Source organism: Geospiza fortis, unplaced genomic scaffold, assembly GCF_000277835.1.
Source record: "Geospiza fortis unplaced genomic scaffold, GeoFor_1.0 scaffold206, whole genome shotgun sequence".
In the NCBI taxonomy this organism is placed as follows: domain Eukaryota; kingdom Metazoa; phylum Chordata; class Aves; order Passeriformes; family Thraupidae; genus Geospiza; species Geospiza fortis.
This window is the reverse complement of record NW_005054311.1, coordinates 2,889,144-2,901,218: the sequence shown is the minus strand read 5'-3', so window position 1 is coordinate 2,901,218 and position 12,075 is coordinate 2,889,144. Positions and strand designations below refer to the sequence as shown.

Genomic DNA, 12,075 nt, shown 5'->3' with positions numbered 1-12,075 from the left:
CTCCTGTTCACCTTGCAATTAAATAAACTGAACACGTCTGTTTGGTTTGGAACAGTAGATTGTGTAGGAGCAAGTGTTTTGGTACTTTTTCAGAGTAGATTTGCTGGCCTAAACTGAAAAGATTAGTGAAATTTTCTGTCTAACCAGAAAGAAGATTATTGTAAAACATATTTCTAAGTGATAAGGTATAGTAACAGTCAGCAAGAAAAGCTTCCTGACAGGTGACATGCTATAGATCATATATTTAGAGTCATTGATTGATGAGATAAATCTGCCAAGTTATTCACAGGTGCAAGCATATGATGCATAAGAACCAGAAGGCTGGGGGAGTCAAGGAGAGGTTGGTCACATTGTTGCCTTGCTCTGCCAAAAGAGGATTATGAAGAATATAGAGCCAACTCTTCTTGGAGATGCAGAGCAAAAATGTGAGGCGTTGGATGCAAGTTATAGCTTGGGAAATGCTCAAAAGATAATGGGGGGGGATCACATTTTGATTATTTAAGCCTTTTTATACATCAGCAAAAAGGTGGGGTTGTTTCCATCCTTGGAAAACCTCAAAACACAACATGGCAAGGACCCAAATACCTTCATCTACCTTTGATGTCTATTCTTTGAATAAGAGTTTTTGTGACCTCTCAGGTTCCCTTCTAACATAAATTATTTTGAGTCTATAATTCTTCTTGCTATAAATGCAATATGTCCCTTCATAAACTTTTGTCTGAAATGCTTGCAAAGCTATAAGCATCTTTCAATTTGCATTGTAAAACTATCTTTTGCTAGTGATACAGATGGAGTAATGTGTGTAGCCCCAGAGTTGGAGGGGAAGGAAATGAAATGATGAACTAATATACAGAACGGAAATTCACTTGCACTGTGCTATGAATTTCTGGAAGTGCACATACGTTCCTAGTGTGAGTGTGATGCATCATCCGGTGAAGGTATTGCACTGAAAATAGATTTCCTGAACGGATGCTGCATTTGTTCAATTCTTTTAGCTTAGCATTTGATAGACAATAACTGTAGCTGCATAGTGAGCTTTGGTGAATGTACTATGGGAACACATCATTAGTTTAACTAAAATATGATTTTTCACAAGAGGAAAATTTTTATAGCTTTACTATTGATAAAAGTACTCTTCAGATTTATCCAGCTGAGTCCCCGTAGCTACTTTTTGGGTAGAAAATTACAAATAAGTGAACCTCTCCCTTGTTTTAAACTGTTCTTTACCCTTAGTACTTAATCATTCACAGATATGATAATTTCTTTGTTTCTACAAAATCTGTTGCATTTTACAAAATCCTATTGTCCTTGTTCGTGTACTTCAGCCTTTCTCAAGGAAGATATCCTAATACTAGACAATGGAGCTGGGAATGTTTCAATTAGTTTCAAATTAGAATTATAATGCTACTACTAATAGACTAAGTTTTATGTGCTTTTCCACCCAAATATACATGAAAATATATTTTGCTTAGATGCAAACTTTGCTTTTTAAATATATATCCTTATTCAAATGTACTATGCTTTCCTTGCCAGTTCAAAATGCAATAATTTTGCATCTAAATGGAAAGCATCAAAATTGAATTGCAAATCTGTGATAAGGCAAACCTTGCAGCAATCCAAGCAGTTGCTGTATATCAGAACACATGAAACTTTCTTGGCAAGCCAGTAAACTGGGCACAGTCAATAGAGGCAATGCAGAGTAACAAAGTATTCCTTTAAAGGTGGTGGTAGCAGCTTACAAATGTGAATGACTGAAATTTCTAGGAAATCACTGAAAAGCTTGTGTATGCCTTGAAGTCCTCAAGTTTTCTGTACTGATTCTTTTAATTATCCAGTACAAAAAATTTATGACACTTTATACAGTTATTCTCTTCACAGAAATGCTGAATATTCTGTGTATAAATTCCTCTAAAGGGCAGCAGAAAGATGTTGCTACATGTACCTTCTACTTATTTTGCTTATAAATAAAAAACCCCAGTTGTAATGGTGAGTCCTCAGAAGAGGTGATAATGGAAATGCTGGCATACTCACTTTCCCCAGCCCTGCAGGTGTTACAATGAAAGAAGCTTTAAGAACTTCAAGAACAGCACAAGGGCAAAACCTACAGATGTTTCCTTCAGTTGTTTGTAAAGGGGGGGGTTTGCTACAGTGCTATTGTTTCAGTTGACCCTTTTCTCTCGGGGTTTTATTCTGCTGCAGTTCATCATCCTTGATTCTCAGAATAGCAGAATTCTCTGGTAGGTCATGCCAAAATGAGGAGGAGGGGTCTTTCCTTAAAACCTTTCCATTCTGTCCTTATGACAGAAGAGGAGAGTTAGACTTTGCAGGGCAAAGACCTGTATTTAAAGGTAATTGTCAACAGATCAATCCATACTGAATGCAAGATTGAAATGGCATAATTTTAGTTATATTGTGAAGTGAGGAAGAGAAATTACTTGCAGTTTTGAAGTGATTGCTTGTTTGCTGCACCAATGGAAAGCTTAATCTCCTTCCAAGGAAGGGCTCTCTTCCTTGATGAAAAAGTTGAATGGCTGGTCTGGTGAGTGTTGTCTTTCATTAACTTAAAACACAGTCCTTGTATGTTGTGAAATGAGGATGATGGCTTAGTGTAACACTGTGTAGCCAAAAAAAATCACCTAGTTATTAATGTTTAAGGTATTTTATCATATTGCTGAGTAATTAAATGATAGAAATACAATTTAACTGTGTTGGGGTGAAAAATTCTGCAGCTCTATCATGCTGACCTATTGAGGACTTTAGGAAGACACAGCTGCGCTGTCTCTGATTAATTCTTTTAGACAATGAATTTGGTCACTTTTCTCAGTCAAATATTTGATCACCTTTCTTCCCAATTTAAAAGGTCACAGAATTTTCAGTCAATCATTTAAAGCTGATGTGTTTGAATTAAAGTGCAATAATTTAACAAATAAATCTTCATCAAATATATCCCACATTCAAGTCTCCAAAGGTAGAGATAATAAAAAATGTACGGTAAGTTTATAGAAGGTCTATGAATCAAACCCCAAGTAGGTTCTTTTTCTTTCTCTTTACCTCTTTCTCTTGGGAAGGTAGAGTGCAGATAATACATTAAAACCAGGGCATTTTATTGATTGTCATCACAATTCTATGTCTGTAAGTTTTTGATGAAGACTCTTGAAAGGGTTAACTCAGGGCAATTTTGATTCTGCACAGGATTTGGTAATAAAGCTGCAAGTCTCCTGTGGCAAAATGTAAAAAAGATGTACAGTTTCGTTTTTCTTTGCCTTACAAAGAAATCTATTAGCTTAATGAAAATAAATTCAATGTTTTTTTTATTTTTAGTGTAACTTCCTAAGGAAATAAGGCTTATGTCATTGTACAGCCCCTCTGCCTCTGTTTCCACTTGAGAATATTTGGACAATGCAATCAAATGTAATGTAGGAGATGGGTTTTTGAACATACAAAGTTTCTCAAGATTAGTGAAAGTCAGTGACTAGGCAGGAATAATCCCAAAACTTTAAGACTACATTGTCCTCTCACTGAGGAGTTAAAGTACAAGTTCAGTATTTGTCCCATTTAGGTGTGGGCTGATCAGGCAGCAGGTGAATTTGCATTCCCATAGCATCTGCTTACACTTGGAGGGTAAAAATTCTCTGGGGATTGTGGACAAACAGAACCAGAGATATTAGTGGGTGAGGTGGGGGTAGATGTCAGTGGGGTCAGAAGTTAGATATGATTGCAATAAAAGAGGAAGAAGCTTAATGTTTTAGTAGTATTTAAAGTACCCAGAACTCAAACCTCTAAAATTCCTCCCAGATTAAGCTTTACCGTCTCTGCCTCTCAAGGAAGAATTTCTTCATATTGTCAAATTACATACAAGGAATCTTAACTGGACTGATACTGGCGCTATTTTTACTGTAATTTTAGTGAAATGTAGTATGTAACTCTTGGTATTAAGGATGACTTAGAGAGCGTGAGTTGAAAATTTAACTGCATACTGTGAATGGCCTCCTTTAACTTGGCAATTCAGCAAGTCTACTTTCAAACTGAACTGCTTCGCATATTTTTTCCTGCATGGACATGTACCACTCCAGGATTTTTGGTCACTCCTTAAATGAATTTGTAAAATTATTCAATCTGCCTTAAACTTTGCTTTGTAAGAACCTTTTTTGGTAACTTTAAATTTTGTCTTAGTAGCACTGCTACTGTTTTAATTTATATCATATCATTTTAGCTTGCTGTTTCAGGGGATTTTTGATGAAGTTAATTGAATGCATTGGAAAATGCTGTGCAGTGCAAATTTTGAATTCTTTTCCATTCCAGATTGTCCTCATTGCTTCTACTTTCATTATACTTAGTCTCAAAGTTTTCTGTCAACACCTTCACTGCTCTCACTTCATGAGAATAAGCATAGGAAATGTCAAGCTTCTGAAGCCACCTGTGCTCATTTCTGGCTACCTAAACATAAAGATCTTGCCACATTTTGACTTTTACAAAATACAATCAGTGACATCTGTAGTCATTGTAATCCACACCTAAAACTTTCTAAAATGATCTATTGTGTCTGGCTAAATAATTGCCTGTGTAAACTCCTGCAGTGCTTGAGTTGCAGTAGCAGATGCGTGCTGCCTGTATTGGGCTTGTATCAAAAGCGGAAGTGAGTGATCAGAGCTGCCCTGGGATTTTTGCAGAGTGTCTTATAAACACCCTAATTATCTGATTCAGACTTTCACCATAGGATTAAGTATTCTTTAATCCATTATGAGCACAACTTCTGGCTTTTATGCATTTTTTGGGGTTTTTTTTCAAGTTGGAGTTTAGTTCTTGTTTTTTTTTAAGATTTAACTTATATTCATTTAATGTTGTTTTTGTGTTTGTGGTTTTTTACCAGGTCATCTGAACAAGAATCACCAAAGTGAGTTTTCTTTATACTTTCTCCTACCTTTTTAAGATAAATAAGGAAATATATACCTTCAACTGATTTTTCAAAGTAGTGGTTTTGTATGATTAAAAGACACAAATAAATGTATAAATCAATGAAGAATGTAAAGATTTGTAAAAAAAAGTAAGTTTTGGGGTCAGGATTTGGAAAGTCTTAAGTTGTAATAGATCTCTCATCACACTTAACAGAAAAACTTGGTTAGAAACTGTTACAAAAGTTTAATGATGCAAAAATCCACTGGCAATTTTATGTGGTGACTCTTTACATAGTGCCAGATGACACTGATTGAAATAATATTTTTCTGGTATTGTTAGATTTCTTTTCTACATTAAAAAATCATTACACGGTCTGTAATTTCAACTTGTAAGTGAAATGGTTTTTTGGACTGTGTTCTGAAAAACTTATTAGGATGTATTTACAAACACAGTGTTCCTCCTTGCTTAACATTGACTTCATCAGAATCATGAAAAGTCTTAGAAGCTATCAGATAAAACCAGAATTTTGACAGTGTAATTATAGTTCACTACTTCAAAGCTTTCTGAAACTTTGAATGCATTCAAAAAGTGCCACTTTCAGTAGTAACTGAAAGTACTGCAAGTGTTGCATGAAATACCTCATTGCCATTGCCAAGTACTCATAGTCTAACTGAAAGTCAGAGGTGTTATGGCAAGAATACATTTCCTTGATGGCACCTCTCAGGACATTTGTATTTGTTGTGATCAGACTTTCACGGTCCAAAAACAAGTAGCTGCAATATCAAAGTTTGCTGCAATACAAGTCATGTATGTTAAAAGCTACACTCCTTGGAGTAGAATTACTTCTTCATTGACAGCTCTAAATATCTGCTGGAAATGGTTCCAAAAAGCTCACATATATCGACAAATACCAAAGCAGAAATAAATGTTTGAATTCACAAATTTTAATGCCAAGGTTGACTTGGCAAGATATGTACTTCTGCCACTTTAACACTGTCTAAATGTGATGTTGTTATACCTTGAGCTTTCCTCGAGACAGATATTTTCACATTAGGTGGTATTTATAAGGATGGAGCAGTTAGTCTGTATGGCATCCATGAGTTTGGTCCAATTAAAGAAGGGGGTTAGTTGTGTGAGAGGTCTGTATGTCATCCTTTTCAAAAGAGGGAATATAGCTACATGAATGTTTGGGAAGTCCTGGAGCACTATCAGGCAACTTGGTCAATTGCCAGATTTGAGGATTTTAGGTACTGACTTTTGTTATCATTGAATGCTAAAGTTCTTGAATGCCAGATCTGTACCCTAAGTTAGTGCTGGGTCCTTTAGTATGGCTATAACTACTTCAATAACACAATATTTTAATTGCAATTAAACCTTTAATTTTCACTTCATTTCCTGTTTCTCTGACAATTTACTCCGGCTTTTCTGCAAACTGCCTTCACCCACTGGGATAAGTTGAGATGGTACTCATAAGAGGGAGGAATCTTAAAAAAAAAAAAAGGTACTTTGCAGGAAGGAGAGTGGAATCACAGCAAAAGATTTTTTCATGGATAGAATTGGCAACTGAAGTGCCTTTCCCTTATGGTTCAGCCCTCTCCACGTGTTACTGTGAATTCCTGTACAGCTACAACAGTGCCTTTCACTGCTAACATCCAGATATTTTGCGTTAAATGGTTTTGCTATTCCAGAATTTTTGAATATTTTTCTGGATGTCCACTGATCAATGATAGGCTTAGATCACACTCCAGTCCTGTTTCCCTGCACTTCCACTAAGTAGTATTAAATCTTTTAACTCTTACAACTTGCTCTTTTTAAATCTTTTAATTTAAAAATGTGAATAACAGCACCTTTATAATATTTATCCTTTCAAAATAAAGGAATGTATTGGGAAACAGTCCGACGCGGAGCTCTCTGACCCATCTCTCACCTAAAGCTTTGGCTCGCTCTCCCAATGGAGTTGGCAACATTTCTGGCTCTTACCCATTGGAAGGTGTGGATAAGCAGTTCCTAGAAACATATGACAACGTTACAAAAAGCAGCTCAACAGAAGACTCCAGTCAGTACTACTGTGATAAGGTACGGGCACTTGTGTGCTTTTGAAGTCAGAGCTAGTAGTGAGTGTGACTCTGAGCTGTGGTTTGAGAATGGGCAAAGTGGTGGCTGTGTTTCAGGATGGGCCTATTTTATGTAGTAATGAGAGTAGATCTCGTGCTGCCACTCACATTTGTCCAAGGTTGTGTGACAGGCAAGCTTACCAAGAGCATTGGTTTCCAAAGCGTCCAGCATTCTAGAAGCTTCAGGGAAAGTTCCTAGTGGAATAAAAATCCTTACGTGGTTGAATCTTGTTTCTTCCACAGGAAAAGAAGATCAGCTAACTCAAGATACTATCTGTCTGAAAAGCAGACACAGTTCTACTGTATCCCAGGCATCTCTGAAAAGTAGACACAGCTCTGTTTTATCCCAGGCATCTCATAAGGATGGCTAAACATCATCCTTTTGAGTTCTACCCTGGCTGGAGAGCAGCTGCTCCCTGCTAACATTATGGTCATGGATCATTCTTCCCCAGCCTGTTCCAGTGGGGTTCTGGCTAAAAGTGGGTGCTTACAATAAATTAAAACAACTAACTAAAATTAGTTAGAATAGTTCTATCATTTGCAACATGTCTGTTAGCTGCTGACACTTTTTAATTCTCCTGCCTTGTGGATCTGTTGCGTAAAAATAAACCTATTTAAAGGAGAAAAGTCCTAAAAATGGTCATTTCATTGTTCTTCGAATAGAGTCATTTGTATTCATATGTTGCACCTAAGCTTTTAATGACAACAGGTTGGAACTTTAATAGGATTTATCAATTGGGAAGGAAAGCTAAGATGAGAGTAACGATGTTAGGACAGAGCAACCAGAAAGCATTTGCTGAGATATACGTTGTTATTTTTACTATTTAAAAGGTTACTACCATAGGTATATTCTACAACTATATCCTCTTCCTGTTTCAAAGGTGGATTTATGTAGAGTATTTTTGTTCAGCACTTCTAAATTTGTTTGCACTGTTTTCTAATTTGCTGCTATTTTCTTCTAAAAATCAGAACATTTTCCTTCTTTTTCTATATATCCCAGAATGACATAATTGAGGGAGATTTACTTTTGGTGCGTATCATACCAGATGAAGAAGGGAAGTTTGGATTTAATCTAAAGGTAAACCAGCTGTCTTTTAATTATTTTTAAATGCTTTATAGATAAGATGTTTTTACTTCATGATTTTTAATATTTTTTTAGTGTAATGATTTGGAGAAAGCAGTCTATTTTACAGGAATGTCCTGTGGACCGAGAGTTTTTAGCAGAGGCAGCCTAATCCTTAAGCACTAAAGCAACACTTACAGAAATAAGCATCTAGTAGTTCTCTGGTTTTCAGTTGCATGTATTATGGGCATGACCCACATCCAAGGCACACTGCCTATTTGGCTACTGAAATATGAACTCAAAAGCCTAATTTAAGGCATAGACTTTTGGAAAATCGGAGCTCTGTATTATAAAACAATTTAAATAGTTTGTGCTGTTCTATTTAGTTATACCCATTAGAAATCATATTGAAAATTTGAAAATTAATTTGTGAAGAAAATTTAAATTATTTTGATAATTGACTATTGTAAATCTTTTAAATTGCCTCACTGAAATTCCATTTAAGCAAAGTATTATAAATTTGCCATAATATCAAAATTATAGTTTGGTCATTTCACCTTGGCTATTTATTGTTGATGTAAAGAGAATAAAGGAGAACAGTGTCTGGGACTTTGATCCTACCAAATTCCTTGCACATTTGTCACAAAATCTAAGAAAACTGTCTGCCTTGGAAGTTCAAGTGTTAAATTGGGCTTGCTTCAAGCACAGGGTTACAAAAAATGTTCAGTTTTATCTGTTTATGCTTAATAAAATGTATGGCCTGAAACAAACACCCAGTCTAGTTTACTGGAAATTGGTACACTTAAAGACACCACAACCCACCCCGTAATTCCCCATTTACTGATGAAAATTCAGTTCTACCAACCCTGTCCATGATGACACAGCATAAAAAAAATAAAAAGAAAATAAGCAATAACTTCTTTTAAATGCTGCTTATACTTAATGATAGATTTATGGTAGCTATTTACTTGACATTCTTCTCATCCCTCTAGGGTGGAGTAGATCAGAAAATGCCGCTGCTGGTATCAAGAATAACTCCAGGATCACCTGTAAGTAAATTCTTGAGGCTTTTAATCTCTTTCATTGCTACTCCTTCCACCTCTCAAAGGTCTGTACACATAGAAATTTGGACACCTTTAACCAGTATGAGATAGCAGCAGAACTATTCTCATTAGGGATCGGTTTAACCAGTGATTTCTTAGTCACTGAGCTAAAAGAGCTTAAAAGATCTGGAAGAGTTTGTCAAACCAGATATAAGTAGAAAGTATATTTGTGTTCTCCTGTCATCTCAACAAGTGCGTCCTGAACTGGAAAATGCTTGATAAGGGGCAAGAACTGGGGAAAAGGAACATCATTACTGAAGAAGTAAATAATTTGGTCCCCTGCACCCTAGAAATAATAGCTGGTTTGAGGGAGATGTAGTAGGGATCTGCAAGATTAGAAGCACTGTGAAAAAGGAATTCCAGCAGAAATATGGACTACTAAAATTAGGACTACAGAAATAGGACTACTAAATTAAGTTTGTGAAGGTCAAGTTCTTCATGTTTGGTGAAGTAGTTCTTTGTGCAGAAGATAGATCTGTGGAACTCCTTGACAAAGGATGTGTGGTTAAAATAATTTTGTGTGTGGTCAGGACAGGACAAATACTTGTGGAAAAAAACTATTGTTATTGACTAAGCTAGCCACAATAGGCTGAGGAAATCCTTACGGCTAAAATTATTTATAGGATAGGAGAGTACTTGGCAGGAGAGAGGGAGCATAAAAAGGGAGCATATGTTTGCTCTGTTTCTATTTTGCCATAGACTTTTTGCTTATGGAAATATTTATAGACTAGGTGAAATGCTTATAAGAATCAGCATAGTCATTGAGTTCTTCTGGTGAATTGTGAAATAACAATAGGAACATAAAATCTTTTTTAACTATTTTTTCTAAATAGTTATTACATAAATTTGTGGGGACAAATTTAAATTTAAATTTGTTATATCAAATTTTTTCACTTGCCTTTTTCCAAACTATATTTCCTAACTCTCATAAAATAATTTCAGTGCAGACTTGTTAGGAAATATTACTGACTTAATCCTAAAAATACAATGCACTCTGAATCTTCTGACTCTTCTGAAATTTAGTAAGCAGTCATAGGACTGACAGCTAAATGTCGTGATGCTAATCCAGCTGAAACAGATTGCTTGAGAAGTTATTTTTTTGGTCACATTTATGATTTTGGCCTGATTTACACAGTTCATAGCATTCCTTTATGAACCATAATAACTACTTGAAAAAATGTTTGGTAGGAAATTATAACTTACATCTAGGAATTGAAAATAAAACATTTCCTAAGACATTTCATGGTCAACCTAGCAAATATTCTAAGGGTGATTTGAGATTCTGAGATTACATAGGGCAAACAGGCTCATTCTGCAATCAGAGCAGAGAATGAAAGATGTTTCTCCAGAGGCAGTCATCTCCTTCGGCAGATTCGGCTTGTCTTCTGGAAAGTATTGATCTGTATTTTTTTCTCTTGGATTGAAAAAGGACTGGTTTTCCAGCTTTAAACACTTCATTGAAGTGTCTCCCTTTGGTGTCATAGGCATGGACAAGAGTGACTAATTATCTCTCTAGCCTAGTAAACCACCAAGTGAGCAAGTTACCAGGATCACATAAAAAAATTGGAAAGAGCTCTCCAATAGATAACACTCAGTAGCAGTGTTAGGGAAATCATGTCATGTTATAGCAAGAGGAAAATAATACCCTTATTTTTAGAGAATAGCAGTATTAACATTGATTATATTGTTTTCCATAAACAAAATTTTACCTGTCCTTTACTGTTTAATGAAATGAAGCTGATAGTTCAAATTTAAGTCTGTTGAATGCATTTTGATATCATTTTAGCTCAGTTATGCCTTACCTTCATTACTGCTATTTTAACTTCCTCTAGATTCACTCATTACCCTCTAAAATGTCTTCAGGGATGCTATTTGGTAATATTATTTGCTAAGATTATTTCTCAGGTTTGTAGGTCGCCTTTTTCTCACTTTCCTACAAAAAGATGTGTATTTTTTTTAGAGGAGAGGAAGCAAAGCTACTCCCCAAAATAAGGCAGCATTTTTCTTTACACCTCCTAAAGTTCTTTTGAAAAAATCTTTTAATAAAGCAGCAATGTAGTATGCTGGGAAAACTGAAGGACGGAGTACCCAAAATTTTTATGAAAGCACATTTTAGTGAAGGAACAACCATTTCTGGCATATGTTTGGCTTGGGGGTTTTTTAATTAAAGTTCTCTACAGATTTTTTTTTCACAAACAGTATTAATGCTCTCAGGTGCTAAAGAGGTCATTATGGTTTTATGTAATAGAGCTTTTAATGGAAAAAAACCCCATGCATGCTCCTTGGAGCAAGAGCAGGTGATTAGCATAAAAATGACACATTGAGTGTATCAGTAGGACAGAGAGCCTTTGACATAATAAATTGTCTGGAAGAGCTCAGACTCTGAAAAATCTATAAATTATGCTTGCATAGGAGGAATTAATTCTCCTTTGAGATATATTTTATATAGTCAGATGATTCAAATAAGAAGGCTGGTGCATTAACATATCACATGATTAACAAAGTTTGTTTGAGCAAAGATATTAGTCCATCTGTAATAAAGACTAATAGCAGTCAGCCAAGAAATCTAAACTATAGGCAAATACAGAAACTCAGAAACCATTCCTTCCAAGTTTTTGTTGATGTCCTGACTCTTCTAGACTGACCTGATATGGTCTTTATATCACCCACCTTTTCAAATATTTATATTTCAAAGAGAAAAACTTAACAATATTTAAGAGTGATTAAATTAGTCATTCATAGTTACATTCTTTAGTCTTGCCTTTGTAAACTGTACAAAATATGGTAAGGGTGTTCTTGGGGACCTGTGAATACCTAGTTAAATCAGTATTGAAGAACATCATGGCTGCTCCTAATTCCCATTCTTTTTCTGTTTACATTTTTAATGAATCATTGTCAA

The 12,075-nt window shown here is 35.5% G+C and overlaps 1 protein-coding gene across 2 annotated transcripts in view; it reads left to right on the top strand.

Moving 5' to 3' along the window:
- PTPN3 (protein tyrosine phosphatase non-receptor type 3) overlaps positions 1-12,075 on the top strand; it is a 90,660-nt gene that overhangs the window by 54,275 nt on the left and 24,310 nt on the right. For both annotated transcript variants that reach the window (XM_031055670.1, XM_031055669.1), the window contains exons 14-17: positions 4,871-4,894; positions 6,774-6,972; positions 8,011-8,088; positions 9,066-9,122. In XM_031055670.1, coding sequence (XP_030911530.1) covers positions 4,871-4,894; positions 6,774-6,972; positions 8,011-8,088; positions 9,066-9,122 — 358 coding nt within the window. The remainder of the gene's footprint in view (positions 1-4,870; positions 4,895-6,773; positions 6,973-8,010; positions 8,089-9,065; positions 9,123-12,075) is intronic.